Source organism: Adiantum capillus-veneris, chromosome 11 (genome assembly GCF_014529385.1).
Source record: "Adiantum capillus-veneris isolate H3 chromosome 11, ASM1452938v2, whole genome shotgun sequence".
Taxonomy (NCBI): Eukaryota; Viridiplantae; Streptophyta; class Polypodiopsida; order Polypodiales; family Pteridaceae; genus Adiantum; species Adiantum capillus-veneris.
The window spans coordinates 40414446-40431048 of record NC_140941.1 but is presented as its reverse complement, the minus strand read 5'-3'; the positions used below and the strand labels follow the sequence as shown (position 1 = coordinate 40431048).

The 16603-nt window shown below is 42.6% G+C and overlaps 1 protein-coding gene across 1 annotated transcript in view; it reads right to left on the bottom strand.

The window, feature by feature from the left end:
• The window catches only part of LOC147447139 (Nucleotide-sugar transporter family protein), a 28916-nt gene extending 15221 nt beyond the window's left edge, over positions 1 to 13695 (bottom strand). The window contains exons 1-5 of the mRNA XM_086523027.1: positions 13430 to 13695; positions 11900 to 11983; positions 11610 to 11821; positions 4498 to 4576; positions 4039 to 4208 (exon numbers count right to left, since the gene is read on the bottom strand). Coding sequence (XP_086379153.1) covers positions 4039 to 4208; positions 4498 to 4576; positions 11610 to 11821; positions 11900 to 11983; positions 13430 to 13537 — 653 coding nt within the window. The 5' untranslated portion in view covers positions 13538 to 13695. The remainder of the gene's footprint in view (positions 1 to 4038; positions 4209 to 4497; positions 4577 to 11609; positions 11822 to 11899; positions 11984 to 13429) is intronic.
• Between the last annotated feature and the right edge of the window lie 2908 nt (positions 13696 to 16603).

Sequence of the window (16603 nt, the reverse complement as noted above, 5' to 3'; positions counted from 1 at the left end):
TAGCAAGAAGGATCATTGAAGTACATCTTATACAAGGAGTCATCTAACACTAATGTGTTTCACTTAGTGAACTTAGGAAAAAGATAGCAAAAATTTTCTAGCTTTTTGAAGAACATTGGCTCCGGAGGGTTCTTAAAAAACCAACTGCTAACATGGCAGCTGTTCTAGCAGAGCCAGCTGCACAAGCAACACTTGGCCTGAGTCAGGCACTTGTTAATAGCATGTTCCAACTTCTGCTGAGTGCGAGAGGTCCACAAAAACACTTCTGCTACCTAGGATGGTCACAAGCTGTACATGCTGCGGAGAGGCCACTATGTCACCGTTGTAGCTCTATGTGCAACCAGCCACTGGAACAACGTGACTCGCCACAGCTGTTTGGCGTCTCACAACCTCGCCCAAAAAACTGACAAGAACTCAGTTGTGATACCCTCCTCCTGCCAGTGACGTGTTGCAGCAGGACGCGCCTCTCCGTGCTGCCAGTAAGTGACGTCCCAGTCGAACAGTGTACTGAAAGAAAGGGACCCTTGATTGGTCGGCTTAGGAGAAAGGGTCCCTCCAAAACCACTCTCCAGGATCCCATTGCACTCCTGCTAGTGGACAGCTCTCCCAAGCCCACAGCCTCAAGTGTCATGTCGCAAGGCAGTTTAGCTTCGCGCGTAGGCGTCAAGCGGGGCCACATCAGCCACATCAGTTCTTAATGAGGTTATTGAAAAACGAGGACCCCACGCCACGCCATATAACCCGCATACAGATACCTAGATTTTGCATACTTCTCAAAAAATACCTTTGCATGCAACATGAAAGTTCCCTCTATCTCTCTTTCCCACATTTGAAAAAGAATAAAGTTCCCTCCTTTTAGGGGCTATTGGTGGTACCACCAAAAGGTGCAAAAAGTGGTAACACCTTTACATGCTTCGACCCAACATTACTGTTAGAACTCAACTCGGCTTCTGCCCACCATGGTCTTGTCGAGACATTCTCTGCATAATGATTTTGAATGGCTTCAATATCCACCGTACAAATAGCCATCGAATCTTGATTAGCTTGCGAGAATTCGGCTTCTTCCTCATCCGTCAATCCTTCCAACATATTTACTGGTTCGGCTACAATGGGTGGACTCTCGTCACAAACATAATTGGTGTGTGGGTACACAACCTGTACGTTCCTTGATCCTCTCCGACGTATGCGTGCCCCGATTCTGTTTCACCTTGGCTTGTCGCAGCCACGGTTGGCCCAACAACATCTGATATTCTGTTTGCATCCCCTAGAGATCCAGCACCACAAAAGACACCGCAAAAGGTATTCCCCCAATATCAAAAGTCACTCCTCTTAGTATGCCTCGCGGTCGGACCCTTCTCTGATCCGCCATACGAACAAAGAACGAAACTGGTTCCAATTCAAGTCATCCATACTTGTTACTTGTTTCCCATGTAGCAATATTGACTCCAAAACCGCCATCTACCAGTACATTTTTTAATGTTGCTACCCAATGCCGCACTGTGATCAATGTTGAAAATAGGGTCGCAGGGAAACACACACAGCTTGGACAAGACGAAGAAGCTCAAGCCACACAACACAGAGTAGTCTTGCTTGGTGCACAATGAAAGATAAGTTAGCCCTAGAGTGATGGGCATATATACAATGCACGGGGAAAAAACCTCCTAGTGAGGGAAAAAATGCATCGGCGGTCCTAAGTGTGTTCACACACGTCACTACCACATATATATGGTAACAAATCCCCCATCGAAGTGATACGGTGACCAAGAGCTGGCACATATAGATAGGCAAGTGCCATGCCCTGAGCACATGATTAGTCCACAAAGGGGAGTAAGCCCAAAGCTTAGCGGAAAGCTTTGAACTTCTCACGAGACAATGCCTTTGTGAAAAGATCTGCAAGGTTGTCCTGTGTCGGTACATAAGCCAAGCTCATCTCTCCTGCTGAGAGTCTCTCCCTGACATAGCGACAATGCACCTCAATGTGCTTTGTGCGAGCATGAAAAACTTGGTTTCTCACAATTGCCAATGCGCTCTAACTGTCAGTGTAAATTATGATGGCAATGTCTTGTCCAACATCCAAATCGTCCATAAGGCGTCTAAGCTCAATCGTAGTTGTAAATACTACCATGTACTCAGCCTCACAATTGTAAGTGGCCACAGTAGGTTGCTTCTTTCTCAACCATGATATGCATGAACTGTCAAGCATGAAACAAAAACCACTGGTGGACACTCGCGTGTCATAACAACCAACCCAATTTGAGTCCGAAAAGACATGTAAATTTGGCGGCAACGATCCCCCTTGGGATAAAACAACCAAGATGTAAAGTGCCATTAAAGTAGCGAAAGATTCGCTTGACAACCTGCCAATGCTTAGATCTGCTGACTTGTGAGACTGCAAACTGAATATCCGGCCTCGTATTGCATACATAAATAAGACAACCAACAACAGTCGGTAGGATCACCAACATCGATAAGACTCAACTTCAAACCTGTTTCCATGGGAGTGGCAAGTTTCCTTAATCAAGTATCGAGTCTTGTGTAAAAAAAAAAATCAAATAAAGTATTAAGTCTTGTAATCAAGATTAAGTGTTGCGATCAAGTTCAAAGCTCTTGTATATTGTGAGTGCCTCTCTCGCTCTCTTCCAGCTCGAGCTCACAACAGTTTGGTAAGACTCCGCCTCTTAATCTTGCCTAGCCATGCAACAGTCTTTTTCGGAAGGTATTGTGTCCAACTTACAAAAGTTGCAACAAAAACAGAGCAACCACACTTTGCCAAATCCAATGGTGCAAGACCTTCAATGTTGAGTCCAAGAACTACAGAAGGCCAATATGTGCCAAAACCCACGCGTAATTTCAGCTAGTCTAGTGGGGCAAGTAGAGCAACGACACTTGCCAAGTCTAGTGGTGCAAGAGCTTCAACCCCCATCCCAAGAGCTTCAACCCCCATCCTAAGAATTTCAATCCCCATCCCAAGAACGCTTGCCCAAAAAAGGAGGGCTCGTACCCTTTATATTACATAATCAACATACATCAAGGTGCGAAGGCATCACAAAAAACCCATGGGGATATAACACAAGCCATAGGGAAAAAAACTACCAAGGATGTAGAATTGCAAAATAGGGAGATACAAACAAAAAGTTGAATTGAAATGATGAGAGATCAAAAACTCTGTCAAAGAATCTCCAATTTCAGACTCTATGCTCTCTATTAAAACGCGTAATCCAGAAGTTGCATATAGCTCCACCAAAGAGCACGCTACATCCAATTCAACGAGGAAGTCTTCAGCCACTTACATAGAGATCTTCACAGCAGCAAGACAAGTCGACAACGAAGACAAAAAGAGAAAAACCGCCACAACTTGCATAGAAATCTTCAGAGTCCAAGGACAAATTGATGACGCAAAAGCTTGCATACAAATCATCAAGTAAGTAAGACAAGACCCCTAGAGAAGAGACCCCTCAACAACCCACCACACCTATCGACCATGGAGAACTCCAAAAACAAGAGAAGAAAATAACAAAACAAGATGGTAAATGCATGCAAGCATAGCAGACTCACGGTGACTCACCCACACCACAACACATGCATACATGCAAAACACACACCAAACAGCCAGACAATCCACTGAGTAAAAAATCTCCACATTGTAAAATTCTTTTCATGTAGAATCATCACATATAATTTCTTTTGGAAGAATGTTGAGCTTCTTTGAAAAGAATACTCATTAAGATGTTGAGATTTTGCATAAATTTCACATATTTTCTCTTGCCAATCTTGGCACCCCAAAGTGTGGAATGTATTTCTGCATTATATATGATTTGTTTTAAAGGTTGCTTGGCCTTTGTAGAACATTAACACGATCTTTCTTTTTGTGCGTGTGTGTGTACTTTCAAATATAACTGAATATAGAAAAATTTCCACCTTCATCACATGAAACAGCATGCACCTCAAGGAGACATGAATTGCAAATGGTAAAAACTGCAAGCATTTTTCAATCATCTTTAATCAAAAGAACAAGAAGGTGCAATTTTAGATACTTACACATAAAGCTGTGCATTCTGCCAATATAAAGACTCATTTGTTTTCTTCATTAAGAATTCGGTGTAGACACCAGCTAATGCTGACAGACACGCCGAGACAATCCCAAGAACGTACCCCTTATAAGGAGAAGAGAACATACTTGCACAATTACCTTCACCGCAGCCTTTTATCTGCAAGGAAATGATAACTACTTTTCTTAAAAGAAGAAATTCTAATCAGTCGATCACAGAAAGAATAAAACTCTACACACATGCATATAAAAGGTAAATGTAAACAATAGATACCTAACAGAAATCTAGGTCTAGTTGTATGTCAATAACTATAACTTAGTTATGATCACGATCGAGTTATACATAAGAAGTGTTGGCTTTAAATCTAGCACGCATGCACACACACATTTATAGCAAAATAAAACACACACATGGCTCATACCACAAAGTCTTGATAAGATTTACGTACTTGACTTGTGGTTGTGCCAACTGTTAGCAATACGATGGCCATCCATTGGAGATTTGATAGCTTTCTTCTCAAAAACACCCTTGAAGAGAAAAACAAAATCTCTCTCTCTCTCTCTCTCTCTCTCTCTCTCTCTCTCTCTCTCAGGCTCACTCGAGAATATACTACATTAGGTGGACCAGAGGAAATGTATTCATAGGTACAATTTCCAAAGCCTCGAACAAAAACATGGTTGTTTGATATGCTCGTCACCTCAACCAGGCAAAGCCTTTGTGAAAAGATCGGCTGCGTAGGCACATAAGCCAAGCCGATCTCTCCTACAAACCACCTCTCCCAAACAAAATGATCCATGGTGATAATGCACCTCGATGTGCTTTATGCAAGCATGGAACATTGCGTTCCTTGCAATTGCCAAAGAACTCTGACTATCAATAAGAATGGTGGTGGCAGATTGCTGTCCAACACCCGTCAGTCAAAGGCGCTTGAGCCTTGAACCAAAAACATTCAACCATAGCTGTAAAAGTTGTCCTGTACTCAGCCTCACAACTTGAAGTAGTCACTGTAGGCTGCTTCTTGCTCAACCAAGTTATGCATGAGCTACCGAATATCAAACAAAAACATTATATTCTAGTGGACACTCGCGTGTAATAGCAACCAGCCTAACCCGAGGCTAAAAAAGCATGTAAATCTAGTAGAAATGATCCCCCGTTGGGATAAAACAACTAAAGATGTATGGTGTCACTCAAGCAGTAAAAGATCCGCTTAACTGCCTTCCAATGCGTAGAGCTTGGGCTATGCATAAATCTACTCACCTGAGAGACTACATATTGAACATTTTGCCTCGCAATCCATACATAAATAAGGCAACCAACAACCTGCTGATAGAGTGTGACATCAAAGTAATCTTCAGCATCATGAAGACTAAGCTTAAAACCTGTCTCCATAGGAGTAGCCATAGACTTGCAATCCTCAAGGCTAAATCTACGCAACAATATCTCAATATACTTGGTCTGACACAATGCAATACCTCCATCAACCAACTTTAACTGTATGCAAAAGAAAATGCAAAAGCCCCAAATCTAACATCTCAAATGAGGCATTACAATCAGCCTTAAAATCAATATATGTCCCTCATCGCTCCGGTGCGCAACATGTCATCCACATAGAGCACAACGATCAAAAATAGATCATCCGCATATTTTGACATACAACGTGCTCTCAATTGGACTATTTTGAAAACCATGTGCAACCAAATAAGCATGAATCTTCTCATACCACGCACATGAAGCTTGCTTTAAACATACAATGCCTTCTTATGCCTGCACACCTTGTTTTCCTATTCTTTTTGAACAAAACCACAAGACTATGATACACAAACTTCCTCATATAAATCACCATTCAAAAACGCAATCTCTATGTCCAACTCATGTACATTCCAACCATTATGAGCTGATGCTACAAATGGCAATCATACGATAAGTCGCAAAAAAGTCTCATCAAAATCAATGCATGTCAGGTGCGGCGGAATTGAACTAGGTTTTACGCTTCCACAATCCTTTACTCATTTTCCTTGCGTTAGTGATTCCTTTCAGCTTGATAGATAATTCCTTTTACTTTTCCCTGAAGAGAGGGAATGAGAGTGCAGTAGAGATGTGTAGAGAGAGAGAAAGAGAGAGAAGAGGAGAAAGACACCCGATGGGGTCCCAACCAACCCTCTCAAGGACCCCCCACACCATTGCTGATGTGGTATTTGCTTTAGATTGCGTAAATGGAATGTACACGCAATGCAATACCTCAAGTGCGGACTAAACTGACTCGAATGATGACTTTTGCCGTGGTAACTCCTCACGATGAGGCACCTCCGGGGCTGATTTGATGCACCTTTTGATCCTTCTCGATGTGGGATTGCACATGGCCACCAAGGGGCTGATTTTGAGAGGGATGAAAGGCTGAAAACGCAGATCTCGACAAGGCCAATGATGGACAGCAATGGAACACTCAATGCCAGCTAGGGAATGGCCAAAGGGAGGCTCGATGGGCTGCCGAAGTACTGGACCGCAATGGGAAGGGCCTAGCGTTAGCGAATCTAGGCCAATCTGGCGAGGGAGCGCTGAAAATTGAAAACGCTTCGACTAATCAAAATACGTTCGTCTGCGGATTATACAACATATAACCTTTGCTTTCTACACTGTAACCAACAAAAATACAATTCAAAGCCTTATCATCCAGCTTTAAGCCTTGTTTCTGAGGCACAAAAACATAAGCCAAAGCAACTGGACACACGCAAGTGACCAATGGACTTTCCATGCCAAGCATGAAAGGGAGTGGGTCCGCAACTGCATCTCCATAATAGCAGGCACTCGATCATATATAGAGGCAAGTCAATCCAAAGTCATTCACTTTCTTCATCAATCGATGTGGTCCATTACCAATGGAGTACTATTGAGAATGATTAATGACCAAATCCGGCCATTGACACGCCTCCACAATTTTGCACTAGTCAAATTTGTTTGTTTCTTTAACTCATCTATGACAAAGCCACCAAGTTCATGGGAGTCAAAGACCACCGCATAGCATAGTTGCCGCCATTCAATTGTCGATCTCTCAAGAATGTGGATAGAGTAGAGATCATGATTGATTTGTCTACTAAACCAGAGTAGAACTGCAACCTATCTCCCAAATCCTCATCAATTTCCGCACCATATTGTCCTTACTCGTGAAGTACTTCCTCATAAGTTGTATCCCTGTTTGAACCTTCGCCTATCTCCATGGTCTCCAAAGAGAACTTGGGCATGCAAATAGGCTAGGTGTCAGATGCAGCGGAAGAGTTTTAAGGATTTAGCTCGGATCTAGTACTCCACACAAACACAAGGTTACTTCACTTGAAAAGAGGAACTGAACTGAACACAATGGAAGAGAGAGACAGAAGAACAAGAAGAAGAAGAGAATTTTAATGTCGTAGAAAACTATCCCAAGAGAAAGAGAGACGACACTGCATGTCAAGTCCCAACCACCCTCAAGGGCCCCCTTGCTTTGTGACCAAAGCAAGTACTTGCTTTTATTACTCGCACAATGTTGTTACAATGATACTAGATGCTGATGATACTAAGATGCCAATAAGTACCTGCTAAAGATGCTCGGTACTGCTGAGAGGATGATGGGTACCTTCTAGACATACTTGGTACTGCAGGCTAGGTGCTGAATGCTGAAAACGCTAATGGTTCTATGACTTGAATCTGCAAACTGATGAAGACGACGAGGTACTGGCTGTTGTTGAGGCTGAATGCTTATGCTGGATGCTGATGGCGATGGGTACTTGATACTATGGTACTTGGCCCCCAAGACGCAAGCCCTAGGCTGTACAAGGGAAACGCTGGCTGAGAGTATTGTTGAAAACGTTGACGTTGCGGCTTGGATACATAAACGCTGGTCTAATGCGTCGCTGAAAACGCTGAACTGGTCTTGATCTGCTGGGCTGATGATGGAAATCGCTGATGTTGGGTACTGTTGGAAGATGGCTGAAAACGCTGGAGTGCCAGTTCTGCTACATGGAGATGGGCTGATTGCTGAGTACTGTGGGCACTTTGGTGCTTGGTACTACGGGTCCTGACTTGCTGAGGGAAGAGACCCCAAGTTCACTTATATACCTCCATCATGCTGGGTCGAGTAGCCACAAACTGAGCCCCACGACCTTGACCAATTAATGCTTTTAAAAACGTCACTTCTTATTATTAATGACTTAAGAGACTGTTCACACGCCTATATGCTAAAATGACTGTATTGTGCAAGATAGGGTATGCAACTATGACCTACCTGAACATGCACATCCTGCTAGAGGCTCATAAAGTGTCAGACTAGGTCCTAAGCTAAACTAGGACTGCCACTAGACTGTAGCAGAAGCTTGTCCATGTGGATCTAGTGCAATGCACACCTTACATCCCCCTCTGTTAAAGGTGAGACACAACTGCCGAACTTCCTTTTCGATGCATTTGTACTTCTGATGTTGAATGGAAGCTCATGCTTGTGGATGCATAAGCCAATGAAAATTCCTCCAAACTTGTGGATACTATGGATGTAGGTATTGTTGTGATGTAAACACCGACCATACGAGTTCCTAGGTAACCTTACTACTGACAGAGAATACCAGCCTCGATGTTGACTCCGCCTTGCGAGCAAGAACTACCACTCGAATAGTCCAGTCATGAAAACATTGCGGGTGAAGATGAAAGGTACGGGTGCTAGAAGGTATTTCCAATGGTTCCATATCGACAAAAGTGGACACACGCTACATGCAAATGCAAACGCACAAGAGGGTTAGGGATCCAATCTCCAATTCCTTCAATATCCGCATACGAGGCAAGTAGATCTTGGTATTCAAGATCTGGATTTTCATGTATCTGATGTCGATCTTCAATCAAAGGCATAGCAATGAAGACGGGAGCACACCCAATGCGCGATGGACTACAGGTGGGAGTGGCTAATAAGTTCGAGCTCAGGGCGCAATGCTTCTTTGAGAACAAAAAAAAAACTGAGGTTCTTTGGGTTCTTGGTTCTCTTGGATTCTTTAGTGGTTCTTCCCACACTGGTCTAATGAGTGGCTCAAAACGCTGAACTGGGCTGATGATGGAAATCGATGATGTTGGGTACTGCTAGAAGATGGCTGAAAACGCTGGAGTGTTGGTTGAGGTGCTGTGGGTACGGGTATTGGGTCTACTACATGGAGATGGGCTGATTGCTGAGTACTGTGGGTACTTTGGTGCTTGGTACTGCACGTCCTGATTTGCTGAGGGAAGAGACCCCAAGTTCACTTATATACCTCCATCATGCTGAGTCGAGCAGTCACAAACTGAGCCCCACAACCTTGACCGATTAATGCTTTAAAAAAAGTCACTTATTATTATTAATGACTTAAGCGATTGATCACACGCCTGTATGCTGGAATGATTGTATTGTGCAAGAGTGAGTATGCAACTATGACCTGCCTAGACATGCACGTCCTGCTAGAGGCTCACAAAGTGTCAAGCTAGGTCCTAAGCTAAACTAGGACTGGCGCTAGACTGTAGCAGAAGCTTGTCCACGTGGCTCTAGTGCAATGCACACGTGACACTAGGACGGGGCGAGATGAAGAGCGTTCTCCAAATCAGTCACAAGCACATGAAAAACAGCAACAACCAGCTGTACATATCTTTCACGTAAATCAGCACCTAGAACTTGTTCCAATCAATAATCGAATTCTTGAGCACATTGTGTCATGTCCAAGTGGCAACGGCAAGCTAATGCATGAATCTGCAATCGGTAATCAGAAAGTAAACAGCCACCAAGACTGATGACGGAACCTCCTCTGAGTGTCAAGAGAGATTTGTTAAATCATTATGTTCACCTTAAGGATGCTTTTCCTCCTGTTTACAAGCTTCTTGTCTCACGTGCACTAGCCCTAGGTCGTGGGTTGGCCACCCATACACCTGTAGGCCAGGGATCTCAGGCACACTTAGGGTTTGCACCTACACTTTGCATATTTCAAGCCTGTTTTGGCCACTTTCATTTTTTTCAGTGAGGGTTTTATTTTTGGTCGTGATATTTGAGAGAAATATTTGCCCAACCTTACCCTGGCTCTCTGTCCTTTGTCTTGTATCATTCACAGAGTTTGAACTTCTAGGCATCACAATAAATTCAGAAATCAATATTGCCATCTATTCCGTAGGACAAACAACAGGTTCTACTTTGAAATAAATGATGGGACTCTGGGAGTTGTCGTAAGAAGACAAGATCTATAGACTATGCTCATCTTTCCACCACAGGTAATTACATTCTTCCAAGAATGTATGAGAATCCAATCTAGAGCATGAATTACAACAGCAATGAGTCATGCATGCATTTGTGTTTCTTTTACCTCTGTCCCCAATATATCTCACCAATAAAAAAGCATACCTAATCTAACTGAAAAACTGCAGCCAATACGAAAGTAAAAAAGTCCCATCAGAGAGAGTATAGTATTACAACAACGATTGGCACACCTCTCATTACACCATACAATAGAAAAACCAAAGGGCCAACCAGGCTGCTGGAAGTCAGACTGATCTACCACTGTCTTCCACAAAAAAGTATACCTAGTCTAACTGAAAAAATGCAGCCAATACGAAAGTAAAAAAGTCCCATCAGGGAGAGTATAGTATTACAACAACGATTGGCGCACCTCTCAATGCACCATACAATAGAAAACCCAAAGGGGCAACCAGGCTGCTGGAAGTCAGACTGATCTACCACTGTCTTCCACAAAAGGGACCCCACTTCATCCTGTAGGAAGACCAAAGGTTGTTCCTGAATGTATCATGTTATCTGAATTCCTTAGAGCTTAACGAATTGGTCTTGCAGAGCATGAATCAGCTCTATCAAATATTTTGCCATGTCCTTGAGTGCCATAGCCTAATTGTCAGAAACCTGAATGCAGGCTGGCCTCAGGATGAAAAAGAGGGCATAAGGCTAATATCACCTACCATGTATAGCAGCTAACATCTGGCTACAAGTTATAACAACCGATGGAGCAATTGACTGGCTATGCTGTCAGCTGTCAATAGTTTCTGTTCACTGTTTGCAAGACAGAATACAAGCCTAGTTATCTATGTATGGACAATTAGAAGCCACTGTCATTATGCATCTTATTGTTTGTTGCATTTGTCTGTTAAACCAAGTCCAAGTTTTGGTAAAGAAATTGATTGATCTCTGTGGACGTGTGCTTATGTAACAAAAAAAAATATGGGAAGCTGCATAAGAAAGGAACGACCTGGTGTCTCACATTAACAAACAGCTCACTTCATGTGTGAAGTAGTACCTACAAACCATATGATTCCCAAATTGTTGCATAAAAGATAAATCTCAGGACACTTGGAGCTACCTACCCATAGAATACAGTTAGCTCTACCTCAAGTAGATTAGCCTGCAAAAAGAATCAATAACAGAATGCTAAAACTTCATCATTGAAGAAGGTGTCTACAAATTCATTCCTTGAAGATGTCTGAAAGGTGGAATTTATCCTGTGGTACGATCAAACCCATGGTTATAAAAGGTTGTATATTTGTGAAACATTCAAACTTAAGCGATTGCACAAAATCAAGCACCTGAAGAGTATACCAGTGGTAACAATCTTTAGGTTTCCCATTATCTGATAGGTTGACGTATCAACGTAAGTCAATGTGGCAAATTGCACATTGTTGTGAATGAGATAGATAAGAGAAGGAATTGGATAAAGTCTGGCAGTTCTCCAGTCCAAAGAGCTCCGGACACCCGTAGCTGTCTCTTCCCTCCAAATCATGAATATGCTAACAGTGAGCTGCCAAAAACGACATCACATACAATGTAATGAGGTGTCATATACAATGTAATGAGGTGTATTGAAAGTTCTTCTTACTTTCAATAGTTCTGCCAGTAGAGGAACTGTTCCATAATCATACAAATACTTTCCATCAGTTTGTGACAATGTGGTTAAAATTCCCTGGAGAGACACCATGACAGCTTCTATAAATTCATTGTTGGATGGACATAACAGTCTGGCAATCATATCAGATTTGCACAATGCTTCCAAAACTCATGGCATACAAGGCCAGAAAAACTAGATAACTTCCTTGAATTTCACGCAAAGACCCTAAGTTAGAATGCTCTATGAGAAATTGTTTCCACAAGCCAACCATAGTTATTGGCAACTTGGCAAACAAAGGAGCAAGGGCTTACAATTTTCACAAAACATATCCAAACCAAAAGTAGTTGTTGAGTCCATGAATCAAACTTTTAAAAAATTTCAAAAACAGTATGCTCTTTCTATGTGTTGTCAATTTCTGGCCTTGTGGTCAGGTGGTATCCTATATTTGAGGATCTTGTCTACGGTTTCAGCTCAAGACTCCATAACAATTCAAATTTTGTATGAACTTTAATTTCTTCTCATGTTTGGATTCCAAAAATGTAAGTGGCATTCTACATTAATTGACTTTCAATGCAATAGCATTTAAAACCTTACTTTGTCCATGAACTTAAACAGAAAGCAATGATTAGCTCCCAGATTCCAAAACAATTAATATCTAGGAGATCTTAGAAAATATTAATCCTGCTGCTTGAAAAAGTTCCATTCCTGCAAAGTTCTAAGCAAGTGTCATAGAGCTGTCAACTTCGTCCCTCCCTCTTCTTGAGCAGTCATGCCACTGGGGCATAATCACACTACTCTGACTCCTCTTCCTTACTGCCACACAAACAAGCAGACTCCACGGAATTTACAATGTAGAGGCTGTGACAGCCCGACCATGCTTGCAACACAAACCAAGACTCAGGCATCGCCACCGCATTCAAAGACAGGGTGAGGACATTCAATTTAGATACCAAGAACAGAGAAAGGAGGTGAACCACCACATCTTACTAGTTGAGAAAGGACATCTCACCAATGCCGATCATATGTGTACGGCAATAGTGAGCTAGTGGTAGGGGCGAATGGGTGAGGAACAGAGAGGTGCTGCACGCTACACACCTATCTTTGGTTCTCTTTTCATTTTTTGGCCACCCTATGTGTACGTTTATAGAAGCTTCTCTCAAGGACAGGCATAGTGATCTCCCATGCTGATCATATGCATACGTTTATAGCAAGCTAGTTAGAGATGCTGCACGCGATACACATTTCTTTTCCTTGTTGGTGTTTAACAAAGACGTGGATACATAGTTGACACCATGGGCTCTCTCTCTCTCTCTCTCTCTCTCTCTCTCTCTCTCTCTCTGTGTGTGTGTGTGTGTGTGTGTGTGTGTGTGTGTGTGTGTGTTTCACGAACCTGCGAGCTGCTCTCTCTCTCTCTCTCTCTCTCTCTCTCTCTCTCTCTCTCTCTCTCTCTCTCTCTCTCTCTCTGTGTGTGTGTGTGTGTGTGTGTGTGTGTGTGTGTGTGTGTGTGTGTTTTTCACGAACCTGCGAGCTGGTGAAGATGGTGAGTGCGGCAGCTACTGTTAAGGTGCGCAGCTTAATCTGGTGCAAAAAGGGCTTGACGACCTCAGAAGGCCTCCCATTCCGATCCATCCTACAGAGAAGCCTATCTCTCAAACAGGCGAGTCCGTGCAGTTCTCATTGTTACTAGAGCTGATCATCGCGCTCCCCTGAAGGAAGGAAGCGAAGTACAAGCCTGCAAATGCCACGCCAGCAGCGACATGTGACTGAAGAGGGCCTTCAATCATGAGAAAATGCACTTGTGCTGAAAAATATTTGAAGGCCAAAGGTATTAGGAAGAGACCTGTGTGAGAGAGAGAGAGAGAGAGAGAGAACATTGTGTCCGGACACAATAGAGAGGGGGAGTTTGAGGGGCAGGGGAGGGATCGTTTACACTTGCATATGCATTGTATAACCAATTTTTAATAAGGTTACATTAACCAATTTTTTCCTTTTTCTCAAAAAAAAAATCATTCGAGTAGTTAATAAAGCTTCCCATAGGGCTACAAACCACCTCTATTAAAGAGGGCTACATCAAAAACATGGGGAGACTCTCCCAATGAGTAAACAAAGTATGTACAATGAGGGCTAAATCACAAGATTGGAGGAGAAAAAAGCCACATTGGTGACTGGTGCACCCTGGACCATGGTGAAGAAGGACCCCGGGAGCAAAATCACAAAAACGCCTCTCTGTGCTCTCTCATGTGGTCGGAGTTGCCCTACAGTCTCTCAAATTGACCCTTGAGAGTGTGAATTGGCTCAAACCAAAAGTCACGAACAATCCCTGTCAGTGGGATAGGGCGAGCCTCGAAGATGCAAATGCAGTGGGCCCACCAGATGAACCAGAGTGTCAGGCTACGGGCGAGCTCCCAACATGCCTCTGTCTCATTGCACCACTCATGGGGGGTAAGCTCTGTCTCGCAAGCTGGAGTGTAGGTCTATTCCCTTGGATCACTATCATCTTGCTAGTGGAAACCAACTCAAACTAGAGCGTAGAGCCCGTGAGAGTGGACCAGGCTGCAACACCCCAAGTGTATTGTCGAGTTGTGGAAAGAGCTGGCATTAGCCATAGAACTCAAAATTAAACATGTTGTGACATGAGGCAGTCCCACAGGTAGTGACGCTGACTCTCCAAAGGATGTCCACAAGTTGCACAAGCTGTCGAGAAGCCACTATGTACTAGCCAGCTCCCAACTATGTATTAACCAAATTGTACAATAGGATCAAGTTTTCCAAGTTAGTTCAGCTTCAATAGCCTGAGTTCGTAGAAAAGGGTTGAACAAAGAGAGACTTGGGGGTGCACTGATTCAAGTTTGTTGTGTTAAAGAAAAGTATGCAACTAAAATGGCCTCACTATTGATTGAAATCTCGCAATCAGTGAACAATATATAAGTCTGAAGTCCATTACCTCATTCGTTTGTAGGAAATGATATAACCCCAAGAGACATGAGAGAAAAGAAGAGAAGAAAGGAGAAGTTTGAATGTTGTAGGAACATTCCCTAGAGACCTCACCAATCTATTTAATGGTTACACACACTTGCACAATGTGTGTGTGTGTGTGTGTGTGTGAGAGAGAGAGAGAGAGAGAGGTGATGCATTGTGTTCCTTTAAGGGGTATGTGATGGTTGACTACTTTGTTGGTCATGTAAAGTGAGAGAGAGACGACGAGAGATAGGGCAGGCACATGTAGGGCTAGCATTCGACGATGGAAGGGAATGATCAATGTAGATTAAGTAATCGTGCACATGCAAGGAGGTTGGATCTATTCCATTTCATCTCAGTGACGTAATTGCAGGTACAAAATGGTGCCATGGCAGCACCCGACCCATTATCCATTGAGGATGCCTCCTACACCCATGAATGATATGGTCAAGAGTTGTGGAGACAAAATAAGGTGGGCTAGTTGCCCTCTTTATTGTCGGACACCTTGCCGAATAGGTGCATGTGCAAGGCGAGAGAGAGAGAGAGAGAGAGAGAGAGAGAGAGAGAGAGAGAGAGAGAGCACATGACATCGAGTTATTTCATTGGACTAGGATGTGTAATAGTCTACTACATAATGGGTCACGAGCACATGAAGTTGTTTGGTTGATGTTATTGGTTTTTATACTAAGTCACTTTAAATTTTTGTAGGTTTTATCACCCATAAAATTAAAATTTAGAGAAAAAATTCAAATTTTCTAGGTGGGATTACATTAAAACTAGGTTTTTTTATCAAGCACTGCCATGTTTGCCACAACGAGACTTGAACCACCTTGACCCACATTAAACCTAGGTTTTTTATCAAGCATTGCCATGTTTGCCACAATGAGACTTGAACCACCTTGACCCCCCACTTATCATTAGCATTGTGCTGACACACAATGGGTTTTGTGCGAAGAATAATAATTGAGTATGACACGTAGATGTTTCAATTTTACACGGGACACATTTTCAGTCGTGTATCAGTAGTAGTTTATGAAGGTCTCGTGTTGATAGCACCATGCTAATGACAATGATTTTTTTTTGCATGTTGATTTATGCATTTTTCTAGCTTCATCCATCAAAGAAAGTGGTAGGGGTAGATAGAGCACTTTGTAAGTTTGCCAGAAACTGAAAAATTACATCCATGTCAATATTGTTTTCTTAGCGAAGCATGGTTTAACCTCTTCCAGTGTGAATACTCTCCCTGTCTTAAATCCCAAGGGACCTCAAGATCTATCTAAAGAGGAAAGGACAATTTGTATCAAATGTTTGCAAGCATAAGTGAAAAACTACAATTTACTTATATGTATTGGACATAAATGTTATCTTCTCTATACCCCCCTCCCCTCCTTCTCTCTCTCTCTCTCTCTCTCTCTCTCTCTCTCTCTCTCTCTCACACACACACACACACACACATCAAAGATAGAGTGAGACAAACAAGCATTTGAGCATAGGTAAACAAGTGTCCATTGTGTGTGTGTAATGAAGAGATGTATAAAAATACACACACACACACGTGTGTCGATGATAAAAACGAACGAGACCTGTCGATAGGTGAATCGCGCAAGCTAGTTATAAGGTATTCCTAGTGGCTTCAAAAAAAAAACATTACCTACATAGTGCAAGGACACCTTAAAGAGAAAAAAACGTTAAAGAAAAAATAAAGGAGAAAAAAAACGAAAATGCACCATTGTGAAG